This window comes from Oculina patagonica, chromosome 5 (genome assembly GCF_052425735.1).
Source record: "Oculina patagonica isolate OP01 chromosome 5, crgOcupat, whole genome shotgun sequence".
Taxonomy (NCBI): Eukaryota; Metazoa; Cnidaria; class Anthozoa; order Scleractinia; family Oculinidae; genus Oculina; species Oculina patagonica.
In genome coordinates this window covers 127,594-153,173 of record NC_135762.1, presented here as the reverse complement: position 1 = coordinate 153,173, position 25,580 = coordinate 127,594, and the positions used below count along the sequence as shown (strand labels likewise).

General features: G+C 39.1%; 2 protein-coding genes across 7 annotated transcripts in view; one reads left to right on the top strand and one right to left on the bottom strand.

The window, feature by feature from the left end:
* LOC144654532 (exosome complex exonuclease RRP44-like) overlaps positions 1-4,088 on the top strand; it is a 14,265-nt gene extending 10,177 nt beyond the window's left edge. The window contains exons 17-27 of the mRNA XM_078514685.1: positions 337-401; positions 650-734; positions 1,034-1,161; positions 1,287-1,373; positions 1,630-1,786; positions 1,923-2,143; positions 2,231-2,321; positions 2,538-2,615; positions 2,774-2,926; positions 3,281-3,403; positions 3,672-4,088. Coding sequence (XP_078370811.1) covers positions 337-401; positions 650-734; positions 1,034-1,161; positions 1,287-1,373; positions 1,630-1,786; positions 1,923-2,143; positions 2,231-2,321; positions 2,538-2,615; positions 2,774-2,926; positions 3,281-3,403; positions 3,672-3,728 — 1,245 coding nt within the window. The 3' untranslated portion in view covers positions 3,729-4,088. The remainder of the gene's footprint in view (positions 1-336; positions 402-649; positions 735-1,033; positions 1,162-1,286; positions 1,374-1,629; positions 1,787-1,922; positions 2,144-2,230; positions 2,322-2,537; positions 2,616-2,773; positions 2,927-3,280; positions 3,404-3,671) is intronic.
* Positions 4,077-25,580, bottom strand: LOC144654533 (uncharacterized). Of its 6 annotated transcripts, XM_078514686.1 has the most exons (12): positions 25,551-25,580; positions 25,005-25,269; positions 18,283-19,032; positions 11,577-11,705; positions 11,062-11,235; positions 10,270-10,386; positions 10,005-10,121; positions 8,270-8,392; positions 7,734-7,856; positions 6,794-6,919; positions 6,586-6,708; positions 4,077-6,038 (listed from the first exon to the last, which is right to left on the bottom strand). In XM_078514686.1, exons 3-12 carry the CDS (start codon positions 18,866-18,868, stop codon positions 5,908-5,910), a joined length of 1,749 nt encoding a protein of 582 aa, XP_078370812.1. In that variant the 5' UTR covers positions 18,869-19,032; positions 25,005-25,269; positions 25,551-25,580; the 3' UTR covers positions 4,077-5,907. The 6 variants fall into 6 exon arrangements, with proteins under 6 accessions (XP_078370812.1, XP_078370815.1, XP_078370816.1 ...); XM_078514689.1 differs by lacking the exons at positions 25,005-25,269; positions 25,551-25,580 and adding an exon at positions 24,408-24,454; XM_078514690.1 differs by lacking the exons at positions 25,005-25,269; positions 25,551-25,580 and adding an exon at positions 23,404-23,492.

Genomic DNA, 25,580 nt, shown 5'->3' with positions numbered 1-25,580 from the left:
AATCTGAAATCATCTTAGTGAACGACTTGTGTGTCAGCTTCATGGTCGCCAAATGTTTCAGTGGCGTACTGACTAATGCTTTTTCCATGGAGCACTCATAGAGAGGTATCCAGTGCCTCTCTCCATTCCGGTGTATTGGAGCATGCTACTTGTAACAAATGTTTGTGGGGAAAACCCTGCAATTTGAATTACTAATTCCCCAGCCAAGAGAAGTAGCAATACTCCTTGTCTCTTAATGCTACAGACACCATGGTCAGTCACAGGCCTTACGGGCCTAGTAGCTGATAAACAGACTCATGCACTGTTAATTTGTGTTGTTCTTGATCTTTGTCATAGCGTATCGACATGGTACCAGGACTTCTGAGCTCCGACCTCTGTTCCTTAAGATCCAATGTGGACAGGTCAGTGCATATTTATAGTACTTTCTCCTTAACACAGTTTTCAGTCGACACTCGTGTGAAAATTGCTCTATTCTAGACTCACCTATTACAATAACTTGCCCTGCGGAATTGCAAGTTATTATTTAGTCCTGAGGTTACACAGAACTGATAATTATTTTTACAGCTGTGTAGATTTGGTGAGAGGTTAATGAAGCAAGTGAACTGGTCAAGTTGTTTTTGTTGATATTTATTTCTTTTCCTTATTTTAGACTGGCGTTTTCCTCCATTTGGGAAATGACACCACAGGCTGAAATTGTCTCAACGAAGTTCACAAAAAGCATTATCTGTTCCAGGGTAAGTTGATAGTCAAACCAATCACTCTACTTGTAATCACACAAACATACATGTATTGAATCAATCGGAATGCAAAACACATACAGCCGGTGACAAGCGCAGGAGAACTCAAGTCAAGAGTGGTATGTTAACACAATTCTTACGTTATCCGATTCCCACGGAACCCCCAACCGGTACAATATGGGACGAGATACCGCCGAACATGAATGGCTTTCCACACTTTTGATTGGACTTTTGAAGCACGGCATGAATTAAATACTGATATCAATAAATTTCTCAAGCATTACTTTATCTTTCAGATGTCCTTCACGTATGCTGAAGCTCAAATGCGCATTGATGATCCAAGTCAAACTGACGAAATAACCCAGAGTCTGAGACATCTTAATAAACTGGCAAAGATTCTGAAAGAAAAGAGAATCGACCAAGGGTAAGAAAAGTTCAATTTTGGTTCTTTCTTTTAAATGATAAAGATTTTCTGCCCACCTAATTAGACTGACTTTGCTTGTAAAAGTATGCATTCTCCTCATATATTCTTGTCTCTTGTCATTTCAGAGCTCTGACTCTTGCATCACCAGAAGTTCGTTTTCATATCGACAGCGAGACACACGACCCGGTGGATCTTCAAACAAAGGAGCTCAAGTAAGTGTTGCTAATTTATTTAACATTCCGTTTTTGTTGAATGAAGGTGTAACTCCTGGTTGTTTACATAAACTGAGCTATGGCTCCAATTAAAGTGTTTCACGACCTTTTGACGGGTAGCTGGTAGTTTTACAGAGAAGCTGTGTAGCAACATGCGCAGTATTATTCTATCACATAATTTTTCCACTTGGATAACGACTGGATTTGCTGATCACTAAACAATGCTAAACGTCACTTCTTGATTGTTTATTTCCAGAGAAACAAATTCCCTAGTGGAGGAGTTTATGTTGTTAGCCAACATTTCAGTGGCAAAGAAAATTTTTCAACATTTTCCGGAGTTTGCAGTTTTAAGAAGACATCCTTCGCCACCGCCTGCAAACTATGATATATTGGTAAAAGCTGCACGTTCTAAGGTGAGCTGCTGTTTCCTTCCTGCCCCGTGACAATCCAGGAATGAAAAATACGTATACCTTTCTTGTGAACTGTCACGTAACACCTAGCGTGCGAAAGCGCTGTCACGCAAGCTGCACTCACATTTTCTTTCTGTAGGGAGTTCAACTTGAGGTGGACAGTGCCAAATCCCTCGCGGTCTCTTTGGATGCTGCTAATATCCCGGATGAGCCATATTTCAACACGCTGCTTCGGATAATGGCGACGCGATGCATGATGCAAGCGGTTTACTTCTGTTCAGGCATGCTCGCTGAGGAGGACTTTCAGCATTATGGTTTGGCAACTCCAATTTACACTCACTTTACTTCACCAATCAGAAGGTTTGTTCTTACTGCTTGGACAAGCTGTTAATTTAATATGCTGTTATTAATGTATCATGTTTAAACTCCCCGTCACTTTACCCACAGATATTCGGACATTTTGGTGCACCGCTTGTTAGCTGTTGCAATTGGAGCTTTAGATTCATATCCAGATCTCCTCAGCAAAGTAAAAACACAGGTGGGTGTCCAGTTAGTACAAGATTAAACAAAGCTACTGAAAGCGAGCCCGCGCTCTTCCTCTTGAAAGTGGAGACTGGAAAGGAGGAAGTGGTAGGTATCAAGCCCAGGCAGTACGGCATACATAAGCTATTGTGTTAGGATAAAGGTAAGAAGATTAAACAAGTCATTTTATCTCATCGTAATGGTCATGGAATATATTTCCTTTTGGTTTCAGAAAGTGTGCAATCATCTGAATTTCCGCCACAAAATGGCTCAGTATGCAGCCCGGGACTCCATAGATTTGCACTGTCAGGTAAGGCATTTATTGCATCATTATATTCTTGTCTCAATGTGTAATTTCTGAAGCTGAGCGGCATCAGCTAAGCGTACTAGGATACCTGGCTTAGCATTTACACTAGCAATCCCAGAGGTGCGACGTTTAATTAACGCTGGCAAATGTCCTCTTTTCAGCTGTTTTTCCAAGGAAAAGCCATAACAGAAGAGGAAGCGTTTGTTTTATTTGTTCGTAAGAATGCGCTTCAAGTTCTGATTCCAAAGTATGGCCTGGAGGGAACAGTGTTTATGAACAAACAAGCTGAATCAGGAGTTAACTTCAATGAAGAGGTGAGGTGATCTTAAACGTAATATTTTTATTACCTTCTTGAAAGACATTGGAGGGCAAAGAATATCTTTAAACATTAGTAAACTTTTTTCGACATTGCTGATCCTAGCAGTATGCAGGACGCGTGTCATATATCAACCTAGTAAATGGCCCAGTTCACCACGAGTCTCTTGTAGCTCAGTTGGTTAGAGCGCCCAACCGGTATCTGGGAGGCCATGGGTTCGATTCCCGTCGGAGACTTAGATTTTTTCTTTGGCCCATGCTCGTGTCATGTTGAACAATTTATCTTCATTATTTTTCACCGAGCTTAAAATTTACCATCTTTATTTTTAACAACTTTTTTCTTGTTTTTAAAGGAGCCTTCCCTCAGGGTTGGTGACGTCACATACCGATTGTTTGACCGAGTGGCTGTGAAGATTCACGTGGACAAATCCTCAACAGAGAATAAATTCTTATCTTTCAGCCTTATCTCCAAAAAGGTATTTACCCGAACGATTAATCAGCAGTTATTGTAGCATTTGCTGCTAAACTTGATAAGCTTTACCTTACAATGCTTCGACAGGTTCATGGCTCTGGTTTGTTATTTTTACTGCGTGTAAATGAATAACAGTAACGTTCAACCTCTCTGGCTCCAAGGGGGAGGTCCTGGGAACGAGCGGGCTCGGTAAGGTGAAGCGTTGCCGGCCATCAGTGACTGAACATTTTTCTTTATCTTTTCGTGACTTGTTTTGTGTCTTCTGTGTTCAGGACAGCAGTGCAGGGGATTGTAACGAACCAGTCACTAAGAAGACCAAGTTTGTTTGAAAAAATTCGCGTTTGTCAAGACATCCACTACAGCAAACAGAATGAGATCCTGATTAAACAAATGAGGATTGGATAACAGTCTAAGGAAAAGAGGGAAGACAATCACAAAGAAACAAGTGTTCGTGGAAGGAAAATGAAACCAACCAGAAGCCATTCTTAACGCGGTAACGGGTTACCATGGAAATGGCTTCCTTAGAATGCCGCAGCGTGACACGTGTAACACAATACATAATTCAAGTGGCAGTGGTACTCACCATACCACGAAACATCGAAGAACGGACAAGAATGCAATCCGACAATACAGCATCTTTTAAGTGCTAACAGACAAGAATGCAATCTGACAATACAGCATCTTTTAACCTTTTTATTTGATATCAAATTATTGTAGATAATCGTCAACGATCATCAATCGTCTTCTCGTTCAAGTGACTGTACATAAAAAAAGTTAATAAAAATGCCTGCAAATCCACTTAGCAACAAAAGTTTAGTATTTGCCCACGTCCCGCGAGTGTTTGGCATTATCTTTCGATTGCAAGCATCAGCTATTTTACATCTATCTACATTCAAAAACCCTTCTAGTCTACGAATGCAGCTGCTATTCGTCATGCTGGTGCAAAAAGGGTTGCATGACGACCCAAGTACCGCTTGCGGATGCGGCTGTCACGACAGAACCCTACAGTTGCATTCGCATTCTATAAAATCCCAAATGAACAGTTTATAACGTGATATTTGCAATAATGGCAAATAATAATGTGGCGAAATTTCCCTTTGTCGAAGATAATGTTCCAGTATGAGTTAAAGTCCTTAATTGTTACCCTTGTACTCAAAAGACAATCTTTGGTACTCTCAAAGAAGCTCTTTTGTTATCTTGTTATTTTATCATTCTTATAAAGAACGTCGGACACAAATGTTTGCTTAAAGTGCAAGTAAATTGAGTTCTTTGAAGATTTTGTCGGGCAGCGGTGCCATTTTATTTGTTTGTTTGATTTTTTTGAGCCGTAAATTTCACTCACTAAATACTGCCTGAAACCGCGCGACCAAATGCACACTTTAAAGTCAAATTCGCTGGTGTAGAAATAAGAGAAAAGCATCGTGATAAACTTCCCTCCAAGACAGAAAAGAAAACATTTCATATGCACTTTAAGATATGGCTAACGCCACGCAAAACATCTCTTAAAATTAATGTCGTTTTAATTCAGATATAGTCGTAGCTGGTCCCAAATTTTGAATACAAAAAGCAGTTCTTGTAGAGAAGAAACTGGAGGGAGCAAGAGTCGATTGCCTTGACATAAGGGGAAGAGATTGAGCCTGCTATCGCCCTATTTCTCGTATAGCAGGGTCGCTAAGTGACTGGAAGTATCTGGTGAGCTGATGTAATTTTTGAAGAAGAGAATTTTTGTATTAACTAGAATAAAAAAAAAATTGCTGATAAAAGTGATTAAATATTAACTACGCTCAAATCAATCGAGTTAGATATTACATTCCGTCAATTAAATGCAAATGGAAGTGTTCTAAGCAAGATTGTCACCGAGATATTTGCTACAATTCGTTACCTTATTAAGGTAAATTAAATACAACATAACGTTCACTGTATTTACAGTCTTAGAATAACCTTTACAAATAAAGGTTGTCAAAATGTCCTTTACCTTGGTGAATAAAATACAGCTCTTTTGTTAAGTGCTGTTAGCGATCACCAAGCTTTCTGTCCAACTTCTCACTTCATTCAATCTTACAAGCAGAATTTCTTGTCATTCTCCTGAAAAAACTTGAATCAAGTTTGAAATAATTTGTTTAGAGATTAATATCGATGATAGATCAACATACAAGTGACGCCGGAATTCAAGTCAATCTAAATATAGATTAATTAATGAATCAGCAAAGTCACAAAAGAATTTTCTCCTGATTATCATCTCATGGCATATCAAGGCCAAGATAAATATTCTTCTGAAATTCCTCGCACAGCAACATAATTGCAGTACGATTTTGCATTAACAAGGTTCTTAAGTTTGCATTAACTATGTTTTGAGGAGAATTTCAAGACCATTCCGCTTGAGAGATATTATTGTACGAGTATCAGTGGATTTCTTTGCTAGTTTAGCCATTTGAAAAATATATCCTTGGTTCCATTGTCTGAATAACTTGCCCGCTTGAGAACTGTCGCGGAACACAGGACACCTTGTTATATCGGCATGCACATAAAACCGTTGGGATGTTGCCGCTGACCAGTTGGACACACACACTTGTAACTTCCCGGCGTGTTCACACAGCGATGCTGACAAAGATATGAGTATCTTGAACATTCGTCGATATCTAGGGGAAAAAATGGTTTCTCGTTACAGTGGTTTATACCCTCAGAAGAGCAATCACTAAGGGGAGGGGAGGAGGACAGTGACTGTCTTAATGGAAGATTAAAAATCTAATTGTCCCGTTTCGTGTTAACTGTGACTTGACTTGACTGATGTCCTTGTCCCCAAACGGTGAGTAGGGGTGGTGGTGGTGGTGGTGGGGGGGGGGGGATGGGAATGGTTGTGGTAACTGTACCACTGAATAAATCTCGGAAATGAACTTGTTCATGTTTTAAGTGGGTGCGTTAAACGTTCCCTTATTAAATCATCCAAGGTGTCCGTCTTGGAGGGAGATGAGGGTTAACGAATGAAGTAAGACAGAGGGGCTTGAACGCAGTGTCCGCTTGTAAGTGAAGGTCTAAAGAAGGAGTATCATATGACGGATTTCCTATATGATTTAAAAAGTCATTTGCAAGTCGTCATAAAAAAATGATGTTTGAGTAGCATAAAATATCGGAAATGTAAAAAAAAGCTTGATCGGAAGTATTAGTCATTTTGTACTGATTCAGTACCTTTGCATGTTTTCCTGTCTGGCTGTAACATGAAGCCGTATTTACACGAGCAGCGGTAACTCCCCGGGTAATTCTGACACACTTGGTTGCAGCCACCGTTATTTTTTGCGCATTCGTCCTCGTCTAAAAGTAAAGAAAAGAAAACTCGTGAAATCTACAACCATGACAGATCCTAACCAATCAGTGAAAATCTCAAACGATTACTTACCAACACAAATCTTTTGTCTGTGGCTGATAAATCCTTTGGGACAGTCACATGTGTGTCCGCCAATAGTATTGCGGCATCGGGAGGGATAAGGACATATCCCAGGGTACAATGCGCACTCGTTTATATCTAAAACAATAGGAATTGTCAATAAAACAACTTCGTTGATTATTGGTCTTAACTAAATTTAACCCTCTCACTCCCAAGAGTGCCATATGGCACAAGATGCCATTACATGCACAATATTTGGTCAATTTGTATGCAATTTGGACAGAATAATGGTCTTGAACATATCTGTCTTTTTAAAGCATAAAATCATACCCCCCCCCACCCCCTAGCATATGAGACCTGATTTACCACCCCTACAACTTTTGCAACTTTTTCCTCTTTCACTTTTAAAATCAAGTTAACATCTGACAACAACCCACACATTAAGAGCTGCAAATTAAGCTATAGTTTAGGGGTATACCCAAAATATAGGCGGAATGAGATATTTTTTAATGTTTTATTTTTTCGGTTTTGTCACCTTTTGAATTAAAACAGTGACTTTCTCTATGTCTGTTTGTATGATTTATGACATGCCACAAACAATACCATTTAAATGAGATATAGTATGTGGTCTTCGGGTCCACAGTAACCGTTTTACAAAAATGTGGTATTTCCCACGGGAGTGAAAGGGTTAAAATGCGGCAAAACAGTAACACAGGACTCCGTCGAAGGCGACTCCGATAGGAAGATACGCGTACATTACAACCTTATATGATTCAACATTGGGAGCTGACAACAACATGTATTTTTGCAACCCCTAAGATTTTAGTAAGCAGACATGAAAACATGACCTAAAAGGCTGTTTGCGGCGAGCTGAACTGTGGAGGCACTGAAGTAGATTTTATTTTTATTTGTAAGTGGGCCTTCTCTACTAATCAAGGTTATTCAGACATACCTACACACGTCTTGAGGTCATCACTGAGTCGAAATCCTCTGTTACACGAACAGAAGTAAGATCCGGGAACATTACGACAGTTATGATGGCAGCCATGGATACCGCGCGCACACTCGTCAACATCTACATCGATAAACAAACAAACAATAAACAATTTCATGTTAGTTACAAGCAATAGAACGTTACAATCTCGCAACTGATGAATTATTGCAGCTTTTTTAAAGTAATGCCTACCCTTAGCGTATAACTTCTATCTCTATCCCACCCCTTGCAATTTAGTACCACCTCGCAAAAAGGCCAGGAATATTAGGGTATCGCATTAGTTATAAACTTTTCTCCAAGTCATGGAGATACATAATTTACCTTAGTCTGTAATGGCTTCTGCTGTTTGCTTAGCAGAATGCAAACAAGTATTCCAGTTACCAGCAGCTCAAAATGTATCCGAGCTATTACGGACTGTGCCCTTCTATGAGTTAGTTTGAGATGGGAAATGACTTTATCATGTTTTTACCTTGTCGTTCTTTTTGGTGACATACCTGTACATGAAATGCCATTGTCGTTTAGCTCGTATCCCTTGGAGCATGTGCAGCGGTAGCCTCTGGGTGTGTTGATACAGTTCTGATGGCAAACGCCTTTGAACAAGGAGCATTCATTCACCTCTAAAACAACAAGATAAACAAGAGTGAGCAACTAAACTGATTCAAATTGTATGTGGAAAAGGGAATCACTATATTTTGGTGTAATTAGGAGAAATTACGAGAAGGCATCCTTTTCTTATAATACAACTTGAAAACAAGAAGATTAAGCCTGCAAAAATTTGCAGTGGTCTTCTCAGTTTTGAACAAGACTGAGCTAGCTTTTGAACCGTAACAACCTTGATTTTTAGGACGTCTCTTACAGATTGCTGTGCGTAAGTGATTCAAGGTGCGTGCTATAAATTAATTCAGAAGTTCTGAGCATCGTAATCGCATACGATGCTGAGTCAGAAGAGATAAGGTACCAGTCGTTTATTATCAGAAATTATAAGCTCAGCGCATATGAAACACAGCGATAACGTATCAGAAAAGTTGATCATTTAAAATGTCCTATTTGTGCTGAACTGACAAGAGACAGCGCCCAAATTGTTTTCCGATTTAAAAGGAGTTAATCAGCCTCCATTTATAAGCTTCAGTGGAAAATAAAACATTGGAAATTAGTTCTATTTGACTAGCTGTTAGGCAGTGCCCTGAGCTGGGTTCCTGATGCCAGCGATGGCTTTCTTGTTATTAAGAAGTGTTGAACAAATAGCATGGGTTCGATTCCCGTCGGGGACTCAGATTTTTCTTTGTCCCACGCTCGTGTCATGTAGAATAATTTCTTCACTATTTATCACCGAGCTTAATATCCACCATCTTTATTATTTACTACAAATTTGATGATTTCGACATTGCTGATCCTAGTAGTATGCAGGACGCGTGTCACTTATCAACCTAGTAAATGGCCTAGCTCACAGCGAGTCTCACGTAGCTCAGTTGGTTAGAGCGCCCAACCGGTATCTGGGAGGCCATGGGTTCGATTCCCGTCGGGGACTCAGATTTTTTCTTTGTCCCACGCTCGTGTCATGTAGAATAATTTCTTCACTAAATAGAGAATTTCTTTCAAGGCCTAAACAAACGTGACGACATGATTACATTGTGGTCTAGTTTTCAGTTGGAGAGGTCGATCTTGGCTTTAATTAAAATATTGCTTGGCGCACTGACAGAAGTGGACGCACCTGTACTTAATTAACGCTTTTTCGGTGACTCTCAATTGCAAAAGGGATAATTTCTTTCCTTTGGTTAAACACATTGTCCGAACTTTGTTACTGAAATAAAAACTTTGTGCAACTCGCTAATGAATCAGTGCGAATATGCTTTCTAACCAACTAATGTGTCAGGAGCAACCCGAGCTTTTCACAAGTTACATGTTTTCGCCTCAAGCTGACTGGTTAATCGCGTTAAAGACGTCTGCCAAAACGATAAGGACGAATGATGGCCCGGTATAAACATATGGTAGTACAACTGTTTCACAACTGGCTATTAACACGATCACTTGATTTATTATCAACCAGTCCAACTGACGTTTCGAGGGTAAGTCGTCCAGCTAAAGCTCCAACCTCGTATCCAGGCTCTCCTCGAAATTAAATCCATGATGGCGTCTGACCAGCCTCCATTTTGATCACGAGGCCTTTCGACTAATGATATTTCAGCTACTAACTGTGGTGGTTAAATTTAAAGTTCTGGCTTAACTCACCAACACAAGTCAGGCCATCCGGACCCATGGCGGTGCCTGGTGGGCAGGAGCAATTACCAAACTGGTTACATCTCTCAATACAAGCTATGTCATTCGATGAGCATTTGACTTTCTCTTCTGCAAAAGGAAATATACAAGCAAGATTATTCTGTTACTGGGATTTTTAAGATCTAATACCATATTTTCAGAAATCGTGTCATTACTTTTTGTTCACATTACTATCACATTGTCTACTATCTAAGGCGTGGAATGTTCCTTTATTTACCTTCACACGTGATCTTGTCTGATTGAAGCTTGAATCCTGATCTACAGGAACAGGAAAATGAGCCAGGAGTGTTTTTGCACAGCTGTGAACACGGTGAATACCGGCATTCGTCTATGTCTGAAAACAAGTAATACATTATCATAATCAGCTTTGTATTCTCAAGTAATATATTATTATAATCCGCTTTGTATTCTCAAGTAATCATTATCATAATCAGCTTTGTATTCTCATGACTTAAACGGCGGGTTGGTGCTTTTTCTTTGGCATCCTAAACGCTTGTGTGGTACTTTCACGTGGTACTGCTTATAATGCTTTCGTTGATTAAGCCCTGGTGTGTGACCATTTAAATAAAAGTTATTGTGCCGTACTTTCTCGTCCAGTAACTCATTCGTGTAAGGTAAAACGCTAAACTTTGTGGCCATTTCATTGAAAGCCACAGAGAAATAATTTTATGCCCATTTTACTGGTGCTACTGTTTATCATGCTGTACAAATGCAAGGTGGTTCTAGGTAAGTGGTGCAGGATAGACTAAGAACACAGTCCCTTTTCTCTTAGTCCGTCAAGTGTGAACCGAAGAAAGAGTGCGAGTGGAAAAATGTCCGTGGAAAATGAAGGAGCGAGACGCGCGCCATTTTTCTTCTCGCGCTCTATTTTTTTTTTCTGTTCACGCTCGATAGGATAAGGAAAAAAAGAGACTACTCGTAGTCTAGGTGCAGGATGAACTATTTCCTTGACAATTGCCTAATTCCCGTGTTGATACACTGTAAGGATGCTGTATAAAGCTGTACCTACCAACACAACTGTATCCATTCATGTGCAGTTGATATCCATCATTACACATGCACTGAGGTACACCATCATATGATATACACTTGTGATCACACTTGAGCCCATTCCTACACCCAATGTCAACTTCCAACTCTGGAGAGGGGGCCTTGGTTCCACTAGGAGATCGAGAAGCTCCGGCTGCAATACAAATACATTGTAAACACTAAGTCGTGCACGTGAAATCCTATCAGTTGACGGTATATCAATAGAAGACAGTGTGAACGGTTAAGCTTGAATGTTCTGGGTGTTAGTCGTAGCAGGGAAAGGAAGTTGCACGAGGTTAAGACAACATCTTTGATCCAGGTAGGATTTCGAAACAAATCTCCCTCTGCTCTTCGATCTGGCCAAATTAAACAAGGCACGACTGAAAAGAAATTGCCACTGATAAATCTTCACGGCGTGGAATTTTACGTTCCATGCAATTGATAACACAACCTCTGTAGCATACATTTGTGTTGACAGTACTGTTGATATTTTACCTGCACACGATTGGCCATCACTTTGCAAAGTATATCCATCCCTACACCGGCATTCAGCTCTTCCCTTGTTTGGCTGGTAGCACTCGTGTTCACACTGTAAAAATTCACTGTGGCAAGAACTTTTCACAACTGCAAAGGAGAAGAAAACAAAACTGAAGATGAAAATCATGGAAATAAGCTCCCCTCCCCCGAAAAAAAAAAAACATGCGGCGATCTGAAGGTAAAGAAGAGAAGAGCGGCTTAATATACATGCAAACAGTAAGGAGATTAAAAGAAACAGGGCGCCTAAAATCAGTATGTCTTCCTTCTTAAAGCTGCATGTAAAGTGATGGCTTTGTGGATTTTGGCAAGCTAAACATCAAGTGGAAAGAAGATCAAAATTCATTCCTCCGAAAAATAAAACAAGGTGTGGTTTTGCGCTTTATTTTTCGAACGATATTTTGAGTTGATGTATCTTTTTACCTGGTCAATTTACAGAAAATGAATAGATTGAATTGATTACAAAATAGCACATATAATTTGGTAGGTTTTTAAGACCGTGATAACCAATTTTTTTCCCAGCGTACTTTGTACCCTGAAAATCAACGCCACAGGTATGAACAGACAAAGAAATCAACAACCGCCGGATCCGGAGTCATTAAAGAGATCGAACAAGACATTACTTCACACAGAGTGGAAGATTTTTGCTAATTCGCGCTGACAGATATAATGACTAACGACTCTACTGCGAAAAATGAACACAGAAATAAACACTTCATCAGCAGTCATATCGATTTATAACACACCGAGTAAAGATTATATTTCTCAAATACTTCACCATTTTGTACAGGGTATTTCAGGAAAATTACCAAAAGCAAAGCTGATGCTATATATACTTACTTCCGCAACGGTTCTACTTTAAATTAAGAAACAGATTATCACAAATTGTATAATGCATGAATACAATGATGGAGATCGCGCCAGGAGAAGAGCGAATTTACAAAGAGCTACTCTATTGAAAAAATCCTTTCATCGGATAATAAGCTAAGGTTACGCTATCGCCTCATCTGCTTTTCTGACCTCAAAGCGGGAGCTTATAGTCTAGAAGCCGACAACATGCAAGATTTAACAAGAGAATGGGACTAATGCACAGTTAACTTTTAAATTTTTATCAGTTTTAAACGTAAAAACCGACCCGTTAACGGTTCAGAGTCTGCCCGATTATTTGGATATCACTTCATATCTTGCATGCCCAGTAAGTTAGCAATAACAATTGTCAGAACCATGAAACGTAATACAAATCTAATTACATAAGAACTGCTCACCCGGTTTCGCACAAGTTCTACGATCGCTTTTCAAACGTATAAATAGAACAAATTTATAAATTTCAACTGACATTTTCAAGTGCTAGTCAAGTCATGGTCTTATCTAGAGATTTTTTCTCGGATGCTAATTAATTGTCTCTTTTCGCTCGTTTATAACATTCATGCTTTAGGTACGGTTTTGATCATTTCCGTGCGTAAAGCACGCGACACAACCATAAAACAATTGTGCCACTGTTAAATTTGCTTGTTGCTGTTCTTTCCGCTCTATATGCGCTCACCACACGCAAATCCGCATATACCACAGAAGCTCTTGTCGGCAGAATACCACAGCACGTACTGTAGGGCTATGTAGGGTTACGCCACGGCTAGGGAGATACGTGGAAAGTGGGATCGACGATTCGACTGATCGAAAAAACTTTAATAAAAGAGTCATAAAGCATCGTCTTTTTTGTAAGTAGTGAAAAGCTGACAGATCTTATGTACAACAAGACGACATTACATATAAACACACATATGCTCACACAAAGCCGAAATATTGCCTATCTGTCAACGCAGGAAAGATTTTAGATCCAAACTATGGAAGCGCCTTTCTTTGCAATGAGCTATGCCTGGAGTGGTTTCATCATATATTTGTTGTTTCAGCGCCTGAGTGGAGGTTAAGGCTACTTCAGTACAAGCTATTTCTGAGCCGATTAGCCTTAGGAGCTCTTTAATAGATTTCAAACTTGGCACAACTGTGAATTTAATTCTCATGTAAATTGCAAGCAGTCGTTCTTTTCCGTCATAAAACATCGAGCAAGAAGCAAAAAGCGCGCGAGTAAAATGGCTGCATGAGAAAACAAAAGATATCGCGACCAACACTGCTACACTGTAGCACTGATTCGCTGTTTATCGCACGCTGCCGGTATGTGGATGTAGGTGGGCGGGCCACGGGGATAGGCCAGTTGTTGAAGTGCAATTGAAAAAATTCAGCTTCTTGAGCACCGGAAAAATCTTTAATAAAATTGGCTGACAGTCGATCCGTCTGATTTCTCAAGCGTGTGTTTTCCATCTTTTATTATAAATCGTTAAGTCATACTTGGCAACAGACATACCGATATTGAGTTTGTTTACCTCCTCTCGCCTATTTCGGGCTCGCTATTGCGTGCGTGCGTTGGTAACCGCCTAGTTATTCAACACGCCATGTCATATAGGTTTCGTGTTCATGGAATACACTCTTCCTGTAATGCTGTTTATCTTTTTAGAAAATAAGAACTCTTGTCATGTATAAACGTGCAAAAATAAAAACGTTCGGAAACAAGCTGAATCTATAACGGAAAACCCCAAATTGATTTTCTCACAAAATAACTCTGTCATGACTTTCGTGGTGGCTTCCTTTGGTTTGAAAGGAAAACAAAGTTTTCCTGAAAATGTATTAATTGAAAATAAAATGTAGTTACTGAACTTTTTAAAATAAATTTTATTGCTTTATGCAGAAACAGCAAAGAATTTATGTCTTTATTGTGTGTTTCAAATGTGATACTCATGGTCTTATGATTTTAAAAGAAACCTGAAATGGAATCGCGCAGGAATACAGGTGGTCAAATCGAGTGGATCCAAAATAAACGGATTGAATTAATTATAATCGAATTTTTCTTTCGGGCCTACACGTTGTGACTGGAATTCACCATTCAATGCATATAAATTAATTGATCTCATAATTCAAAGACATAGGAAAAACCGTAAACTAGGACAGCCTAGCCCCACAACATTACGCTTGACGGATTTGTATTTAACAAAAATTGAAAAGATGACAAATTTATAATGGTAGGTGTTAGACCCTTGGTCACCCTTCTTTCAGCGATCTTGAGGGAACTAGAAAGTTCCAAACACCGTGGTTGTTAAAAACAGGAAAACCAAATTGCGTGGTAGATATTTCAGTTTAAAGTGTCAATTTTAAACCCACAAAAATGTGTTTTCTCGAAGAGATACATTTCATGTCCATATTGGAAGGTTTTTGTTGTGTGAAACAAGAATAAAGCAAAGTTGAAATTCCATTTGGAAAAATCAGAGGCTGCCGAATACACCGATGAAAAGTAATTTTCTCCGATCTCTCTCTTTAATGACAAGGGTTTTTGCGAAAGCGAAGCTGTTGATAGAAAACGTCCTTACCAGTACTTCAACATCAACAATTTCTTGCGTAATCACGACAAACTACCACATTCAATTATACCCTGCGTTAGATAATTGGTAATCAAGTAAAGCAAATGAGAACTTAGTTTTGTTCTATGAACACTGCCAGTGTTGCGTCATAGAGGGGCGGTGGGCGAACCTCGTGTTGTAACCAGCAGACGTGTCGAGCGTCAGCCCTTTGTGGCAAATAATTAAAAACACGTTGACGAATGAAACTTTTTAATTTGACTATTAAACAATTATTTTAAAGTCTTTAACAGCTGATCTGTTTTGTACTGTGCTCAAGTGATGTCCAGTTCATAAGAGCGATCCTTTTATCCCAGCTTAATTAATCTTTTTTCCTTAGGAAAGGAGATAAATAGATAACATTTTCACTTTCGGTTTTTTTATTCCAACAAAAGCGGAGCACTTCTCTAACGAGAATCAAAATTGTTTCTTCTAATTAAATGAAAAAAATTACACCCAGGCATGTACAAAAGATGACAAGCGCAAAAACGTGGGAAATGATTTAGCGTGGGACCACCTTTGTTGTTTTACAGCCAGTTTCAATGAACAGTCACGGAATTTCAGGTGTGGTTTAACACCGCGGAAACATAACTGTGGAGATTCACTTTTCCCTTTCTGGAGAGTAAAGTGTTTCCTTAAATAAACACAATTTCTATATTTTGTGACCGCAATAAGTTGAACCAATTGACAACAAATTCTCCACAAGGCACTCACGTACAGTCTTAAAAAATGTCATTTGAAATGTTAAACGGCGTTTTTATCTTATCGGTACTTTGCGCTTATTGTGCCTAAAATAGGGTTCATCAAGTGAATATGTGCGCCATATTGCACGATTTTGTGCGCCATATTGCACGCTCCTAACAGCTTAAGATCAAGTGGCTATTAATTCCTCGATCTAGAAAACTGGGACTCCACCAATCGACTTGTATCTTTAGTTTGGGCGTACGTTTATTTTTTATTCAACCCGACACGCAAATTTAGAACCACTTGAAACTCTAAGTACTGTGCGCTAATGAATCTTTAGTAAAATATACTAATTTCTCCAAAAATAGAAAAAAATTCGACTGATATCTATCAGTGAATTAATGTTATTGGATAGAGGAATGAAAACTTTATTGCGGAGCTGCAAAACGAGGATAAGTTGTGTTATATAGGGCAGAGTCCTTATAGGTGAAAAAATAACAAATGTAAACGATTTATTAAGGGTGGGCTAAATAAATCGACGGGGAGGCATTTACAGGAAATAATATAACTGCCTTGTGGTAAAATACTTTCCTTGTCGAATTCTTTAGCAAATTTCTGTTTACGTTAACGTAAAAAATGTCAATTTAATCGACCGCACTTTTTTACGGACGTGCAAAAGTGCCACCAAGAGGTTAATCAGACTCTTGGGAAATGTTTACATTTGAGATTTTCAACAAATCCTGTTTATTCATCTCTTTTAAATGTTTTTAATCACGAACGATTCCAATGGGCTTTAAACTGGATGAACTAACACAGTTTTGATAACAGAAACAAAGGGGCCGGAAGAATGAAAGGGTTTTGAAAACAAATTTTCACCGATTTTCCCTGTTGCTACTCTTCTGTTACTCTGAGAGGATCGAAAACAGTCATATACGAAACCGCTTACTTCCCCAAAAGACATAATAGTTCGAGTGACTCGAATGGAACGTGTTTTTCTCATCATCCATCAGAGAAAGCCTGGATTTCCAGTGGAAAGTATTTTTTATCAACAGATCATCAGAACGTTTTATTTGCATTCAATCGGAACACTGAAAAGAATGTTTCTCTATGAGGCAAACTAAACAAATCAGAAGTGATGAAATAACTCAGACATACATTAAAAAAATGCACCAAAAATAAAGAGAATCAAAATGCCAAAGGGTAATCACTAGGTAAAATGTATAAATGACGTTTTTACAAGCTTTGCACATAAGCTTAAAAAATTATATGAAAAGATCGTATTTCTCTTCTCAAAAAAACTCTTTTGTGAGGAACCTTTGGTTTCGACCAGCAATCATTTAACTTTCGTAGCTTTTCCTTGCATGGCAATTGGTTCTGCAGCTAAAAACTGAGTAGTTGTTAGAATGCCGCCAACGTTCCTGTAAACGTCTCTGTCGCTACCTTATCCAGCAATTGAATCAATACCTTAATTTAAAGTTGCTTGTTGACCCCACATGTGTTTTGCGGCCACATAAACGCAATCTGTTCAATCCATAAATTAAAACAATCGAAACTTAGTTATGTTCCTCGCACGAAACATTTACTCCTCATAACGAATTCCGATAACATCGAGTTATGTTTCTTGGAGGAACGAGAAACAGCTTTTTTACTTTTTTATCAGTAGCGGTCACGTTTGTTAGTAATTAGGAAAACCACATTTCCCAGCTTTTTCCTTCCATAAACTTAACAATGACAGTGATGTACTTTGGAAAGTATGGCAGAAACTGCGGCTTGCGGAAGCCTTGAAAGTATAAGAGAAACGTCGAAAGAGTAATACCAGCTAACTTTAAAAGAGCAAACTCAAGTATTCAGCTGTTACCAATTCCCCTCCCTAATGACAGCATTTTGGCTGAGAAATTTGAGATTTATATTCGACCATTAGCCGCTACTTGTTTGTTTACAGTGGACGCGGGAGTAGCGCGGGTACTCGCTTTCACAATGTTCAACCTCATTGGTTCAAGAAATGAGCACTTTTATCAAAGCACATCAGTAAACCTTTCAATAACACTTGTGAACTTCAAAAATAGCATGAGAGTGAAACTCGAGCAACCAATCGTTCCAGACCGTGTGATTTTTTGCGGTCCAGCCCTGGTGCGACATCTGCAAGTCAGTTTTACGAGGGCTACACGCGCAAGAAGTAACAGCAAATTACTTAAAGATAAGCCTTTGAAATCATTGCTAGTTCATTTGCACGATTGAGATAACGTCAACGCGGAACAGGAATTTAAAAATAGCTTGTGGATGCCTGCATGACCTTTTCACATGCGGTGGGTTTTAGCGAGTCTGTACAGTTTCTTGCGAGTGAATGTCGCGCACCGGAACCTACTACTGCGTTTCCGGTTAAAACACAAGGCTTTCATTCCTCTGTTAAGCTTAATTCCTTGCTTTAAGCTGACTTTAGCTGACTAGCAACATACTCACTATCGTTACATGCAGCGCTACATGTATCTTTACATTTAAACGTATGCGCAATGAATGGGACAAAATAAAAACACGCTTACCTCTAATAAATTTGTTCTTCATGTCCTCCCATACTTGTGGTTTGCCGGGTTTTTCTGCACATCCATGGTACGTTTCAAGCCAGAGCCTTGCCTGGTTTCTCAAACCACGGGGAAGGGAGCGTTCAGTCATTTCCAGGACAATCCTGGCAGCCAACACCGAGTACAGGGGTCGCCTCAAATCGCTGTATCTCACCTTGGACCAAGTCACACCAAAAGTGCGGCGTACCATCTTGTGTAGCGCAGCTAACTGTTTGTTTTCCCTGCGTTTGTTCTGAGTAGCTTTAAACGCGCACTCATCGACGTTCCAAAGCCCGCCTTCCTTGGAGGTTCTGTTTAGCGAATTTTCAACCATTGCCACACGCTGAATGAAATGGTGGTCGTCCATAAAAATCGGTTTTGAAGACTTCGTCAAGGCATTTTTGGTCAACTCTGACGCATCTTTGATTACCTCAATTCCTTGTTCGTCGACAACGAGCAGGGATTTTCTGATTGTGGGCCGTGCCCTCTTAGATCGGGCTTCGCACGGCTTCACAACGCACATCATACAAACCACGCACAAAAGCGCAAACTTCACTTGCAGGACCATGTTTAGTTATCACACTTGCAATGTTTTTTTTTTTCTAACTCCGGAGTTGTAATGGCCTGATCGGACTCACGTTCCTTGTTGTAAATCTCCCAAACTTGCTAAGATGCTGCAAATCCTCGCGCTGAGATCAAGTCGCAGTCAAGAGAGTTTTCAGCGGCTTAAACCTGCGTTGAAAAAACACAAAGTGAGACGCAATCGACTTCCCTGATGGAATATGCGCGAACTTGACAGTTCTCAAATTTCTCTACCCTGCTGTGTTTCAAATTATCAATTGAAGACAAACAGAGAAAATTTCTTCCAGATTATCCACATAACATGACAGAATAATTTACCAAGACAGTGGCTCAGACTTCGTATCAGCAAAACAATTGAAAAGCTCTCAGCACAGTAAATGATCATTCAAACAGGTTTGAGATAAAAAATAAAATCCCTGTGGTATTCTAACCTGACCACGAAGGTGACCAACAATCTCACTTTTTATAGATAGCGGGTTTACATTACATGTTTACCAAAACTGACACTCTTCGTTAGGAAAAACACAAGTCATATGAATTGAAACCAAAACAACAAGAATGTAAAACAAGGATTACGAAGACACGCGATCCGATATACTGTCCACACCGGGCAAGAATCCTGTGCATTGCAATCATAAGCATGGAACATAAAACATTTGCAGTCTCAATTAAAGTTTGCTTGTAAAAAGATCAGTATCGAAACTTGCCTCAGCAGTGTCCTTGAGACGTCTGCAGTGTGTCAGTAGGTAAAGCAATCGAATGGAAATAGAAGATTCAAGAGCGAAGGTTATCTTTGAAATCGCACCTCCTATCTTGGCAGTTTAGCACGCGCGGTGTCGGAAACTATAAACGTGTGCGCAGTGTGCGATATGCGGTGCTCAGCCCTTGCGCGCGAATCCACTGATTGACTTCTATTAATTTCCTTCTAAATCGTAATAAATCTGAGTTGGGACATACCACTTACGGAAAAGCGGAAGGCTCACTATTGACCAATTTAGAGGAAATAGCGTCTGTCATTACTAAAAGTATCATTCACAGGAAGTCGGAAAGCCTTTGATTTTGCTACACACATCATAAACAGGATTGACAACAAGCGCGACCTCTGATAATCAATTACCTTATTATAGGTGTTTTATATGGCTAATTATTTTCTTATATCGCACGCAAACGGAGCTGAAAAGTTTAAGACGCCGTGGAGGCTCGTTTCGAACTAGATTTTAAATGTAGGCTATTCAAAAGGTTACTGATTCATGACCTTGATGAAAAAGAAAACAATTGTTCAATCTCCATTTCACCGCATGCGGCCACGTTACGGTACCAGCCATCCATCGTGTTTCTGTCAAGGTTTTTTTCTGCCACCCATACGCCACAAGGTTGTGTTCTGTGTTCGATTTTCCCCACATGCACGCTTTAGGACTGGACAGGCGAAAGTAAAATTTTCCCACGCGATGTGGCGGAGTTAAGTAACAGTTACAGACAAGGAAAACAAGTTCAGCCCCAAGAAAAACATGTTTTAGCCGCGACAATGTTTCTTTAGTCCGTGAAGGAATGAATATGTGGTCTAATCAGTAGCTAAGCCGGACTTAATCAACTCTTGAGAAACTGTTCTGTAACGTACAGGATATAGCTATGAGAAACTAACGCAAGTTGGGCTGGACATCCTGGAAACATTGTCTGTGAGAAATCCCTTAAAAAATTAACTTCCCCCCTAGGTGTGGTCTTCGAATCCCTTCCCACGTAAATAAACAATAAACAAGAGTATAATAGAAAGAGATATCTCACACTTGATGATTACGCACGCACAAAATTAAAACAAAACTCTTGCGATCACGTACAAGCTCACGGGTACACTGAAGGAGCCATGTTCTGACAAGCGTAATAGTTTAAATTTATCTAAATTGCACAGTGAGAAAGTTTTTTATTTGTTTTTCTTAACTACATCCCTGCCTTCAAACTGAGAAAACTTCCCACCCACGATTTGTTACTAATCGGCCATTATAGACTTTGAGCCACACGTCCCTTGTGGATCGCACACAGCCAAAGCGACAAGAAAAAATAATTGCCGCGCCTAACTGCAGCCGTACTGGATTTCTGTCGTGCTTTGCCTGCACATCGCGCGACATGCGGTCCCAGTGTAAGAAAAAGATCGTCTAAGGAGAGAATTTTTTCTCAAAATGGTTTGGCTTTGGAAAATTTTGAGGGTGGGCAAAGCGAAATGTATTTGATACAAGTTTGCAGGGATTATTTAATATTTCAAGCTTTCAAGCTGATAAGCGATGTAAAACAACTGTGAATTCAGAACTTCACACAGTGTCTGCACAACAAATACCGAGAAAGGATCTAGAAAGATTTTTCATAGCAATAAAGCATTGGACTCTTGAACTGAGACTTGTTGACGGCAAAAAGTGTTGAATTAATCTTGCCTTTGTTTGATCAGGCTTGTTTTTTTGTTATTTTTATTATTTTCAATAGACCGGAATTAGCTGATTTTGTTAGGATTTGTTTTTAATTCCTCTTTATACATATGCACTCCAAGAATTTGTAGTATTTGATTCAACGATCTCAAAGAGAAAAAAAATTCGCTACATTCTTCTTAAAGAAATTCACGAGGTAGTCCGGAATGGCGGTAGCTCAGTCTTGTGAAGTTCATTTCTAGTGTTTGATATTTGTAAGGGTTTTCAGGAAGCACACAATCGCTGCAACGAATCACAATTCGACGGGTCAGCCCCCATGTCACTTTAGTTTACAATACATTAACCCCTATTACATGTGTTTTCGCATTAGTTATGCTAGGATTGATGAAATGACAGATTTTAACAGTTTGTTGCATTTATTTTTCACGAGTGTGATGAACACTCACCTTCAGGGGGTAGTCCTTGTTGCAACTTGACCAAATCAAGAAGTCGAAAAAATTTGGATTAACTGAGTTAAAATGTTCTCTACTGATTGACATTCATTTCTGTTAATGACTAGCATGAGAATTTTGTGATTTTGATGGCATTTTTAATACTCTCTTGTTATTACTGACTGTAAAACAGAAAAGGAAGAGAATTAAATGGCGACAAATGTTCGCTTGCATGGTTTGATGACAGAGCAAAGCTTATTCAACTATGTAAGGAATCCGCTATCATAACAATTTAAAATGGATTTCCTTTTTGCCTGGGAACTTATATGAAATTATCCAGCTTATTTTACGCATATTTTCCTGTTAATTAAACGTAATGACTCTCGCTGGTTTTATCATGTAGTCGAGTTTATTTTTTTCTTTAATCTTGAATACATGCCGATTTACTGTTGTAGTGGAAGTCTTGTTAGCAAGCGACAAATACTACACGACAAGGGCTGAAGCCTGCTACCGGATCAGACTCACTACAAATTTTATAAATAACGCTTAATCTCAGAGAAAACAAAACTTGAAAGTGAAATCATGCCTCAAGGCGCATTGTCACCTTCTTACCTGTGTTTCGCTTTTTCTTTGTGTTTTCTTGTTGGTACATCAGTTCTAACCTGAATGTCATACACTTCTTCGGACCTGATGTAGAACTTTTTCAACTGGCCGGGTTCTACTTATGTACCATCAACAGCCAATCGCCGTAATTCAGGTCTCCGTAGCAACATAGGCTCTATGTTGTTACTCGATACACATAGATATTTATAGTCACCCCGTGACGTCATCAAAATTTGTAAAATCTAAACTGCTTAACATAAAACTCCGTTAACTAACACGATGTTACACGATAGTGTAAATATTCGTGAATAACAAGCTCACTTTTTGACACATTTCATGTGGGCTTTGGAAATTCAGTGACTTAAAACAAATATGGCTGGTAAGAACGGTCTACAGCCAGGGAATGCGAACACTTTCACTACCCAGCCCTTCAAAACCTCGGGAAAGCCCTGGGAGCGAGGTTGAGTCCTTCAGTAGCCAATGTGTTTTTTTTTTCGCATTGAGTCATGTGATGAGAAATAGCCGAGACATACTTGTAGACAGTCTATCTTTTACAGTCTTGATGTCAGTATTGTTGATTGGTTAATTGATCTATTTAATTTAATCTCAAATTCGAATATTTATTTATTTATTTGTTTATTTGTCTGGTGGCCATGTTGGTGGACACGTGACAGTAAGTAGTAAACATGGCAACGCCTTTACCAATCTTCCCGCCAATATAATATTCTGAACAACGAGCAAACATGATCAATTGCACTTTCCAATGCGTTTTTAAATGAGAAGCTTCCTTATCAGTAGAACTCGCAAAGAGAAGTTTAAAGATCTGTTCAAAATCAAACTTCAAACATCTACATGGCCGAAAAAATAAAACTCGATTAACATGCAAATGTTGGCCAATTGGACTCTTTCCACATCCTGAGAGCGGTTAGAGGATAGAATTGTGCAAAAGCTTTCCAAATCGATAAAAAATGAAATATAAGGTCAGTCTGAACTCACGCAAGAATATACGCACGACATCGTAACAAAAACAGCATATTTTTGCCGCAAAGTGACATTTCTATTTAGATACTTACGTTTTACTCGCCTCTTTACGCCGTCACTCAGTGACATTTGATTTGTTGTCGCGTGTTTATTAGCAGCAGTCGCGTGCTGGATTTCAAATTTCGTGTCCAACACAAATTAAAACCCTATGAAAAGGCATTTTGAGGGTTAAAATGCCAGATAACCCTTTGATAAAATGTCAATTAATGCATGGTTATCCTTGTAAAGTTGTGGTGTTAGTTTAGCCGGATTAAAGACTGAATTAACCTCGAGTCCTTAAAAACGTTTAATATACGTCAATTATAAGAAAAAAAACTTGTTTTTGTAACCAATGGTAGTTACAAAACCAAAACTGACGAGACATTCAGTAAGTGGGAACAGTGAGTAGTTTGTGTCTGGAGACGTCAGATCACTAATCGTGGAAATAGAAATAACATAACGGGGAAAACGCCTAAAATAGATACACTGAGAGGTCCTAAAATGACTTAATAGGCTTAAGTAAAAATGTGGTCACAGTATTTCTCTTGGATTAGACATTGAACAAGGCTTTGTTTTTCCTCAGTGCACGTTTAAACTATTATTCAGTTTTTAAAGACGTTTCTTCGCTACTTTTAGCGCCACCTGATTATTAACTCATCTGAATTTTCCAAGTTCAGCTCAATCGCAATCGGGGCACTACAAACATACTTATTACCCTTTAATCCAAGAAAGTGAAAATCTAATTTCGCCTAACATAATAAATACATTATCAGGAGACGGGAACGAGAATAGAAAAATTAACTGTAATGGCAACTGTCGTCATATGCCATCAGCTCCTCAGAACTAGCTAGCATTTATTGGCAAGGGGAATTACTATTCTAAATTACGACTGAAAGGAAAGGTAAAGTTCATGATATTTTCTTCGTACACTCCTTAAAATTTACTCGTTTTTTTGTAACTAACGTGAGTGACAAACTACATTCTATCAGTTTCTTGTAGCCGGACGTACCAACATATCTCAACGTGACCGGAAATAAGATGTTCGCACGACGCTTACCTGTGAAGCTGTACCGTCTGATGTCCAATGATGCCCGGATAGCTTGGCCCGACTGAAGCAAGGAAGCACGATCCATGTGGTTTAATGTATTAATCGGATAAAGTCATAAGAAAAAAGAAATGATTGGAATAGTTCCACGCAGTTTAGATGGTTTCTTATTGCTAAGACATACTAAAAATAGCCTGCAAGTAGCTTTATCCCTTCTTCCAGTGCAAACTCTGACAGGTTTTGCCTCTTTCTTTTTGTTTTGTTTATGTTTTAATATCAACAAGGCATTCTTCCCACGCCAGAGTAAAGTAATGATATTTTCAACTATAACAATGTCACTGTTTTTTTCTCGTTTGCTCACTGGTTGTCAGTCATGATCTGGAGTGGTGATGTCACGTGATATTCGATTCAAATGAATTCAAAGTATATTCAACCGATGAAACATAGTTTGCAAGAAATGCATGTTTTGAATATATTTGAGAGCAGTTTAGGCAGAGACTATTCGAGAAATGTTTAATACGCTTATGAAAGCTTACGTTTTGGCATTTCACCTAAAACAACTGTAACCATAGCAACATGTTTTCTGTTGCGGGAGAATAAGTACTATACCTGGCCTGTTCCTCCTTTTCTTGGTTAAATGCCGAGTCCCTCATCAAGCATTCATTCGAGGTATAATAGACTAAGATACATGGCTATCAAAATAATGCATTTGTTTATGAAAACTGGGCTGGGATCAACTGAAGGAGTCAAATAATCAGCGGGTCCTCCAGACCAAGACTGAAATGAAGTCGTGGTGGGTGCGTTTAATAGAGAGTCCGCTGTTCTTGGTCACTATAGCGGCAATGGTCGTGATAATTACGAGCCGCATCAGCGCCTTTAATAAGAAAAAAAAATTCCCGTCAACTATCGTGTCAGTAAAAGGGCGTCACTGAGACATTGTAAATAAAAAAATACGGCTTCGATCGTTCGTTCCTTTAAAACGATCAGGCGTAAATGGCCTCATTTGATCATAAGGAAAATCTTTCTTTCGTTTTGACAGTTAATAAAGCACAACATTGAAATTTAGTTTATCACAGTCTTACGGAAAGTACTTGTCTGTGTCCTTTTGTGCATGTTTTGAATATGTCTTGTTTTGTTTGATTTTCTAACACCTACCCATGTTTGTCGCGTGACTTCGATCATTCG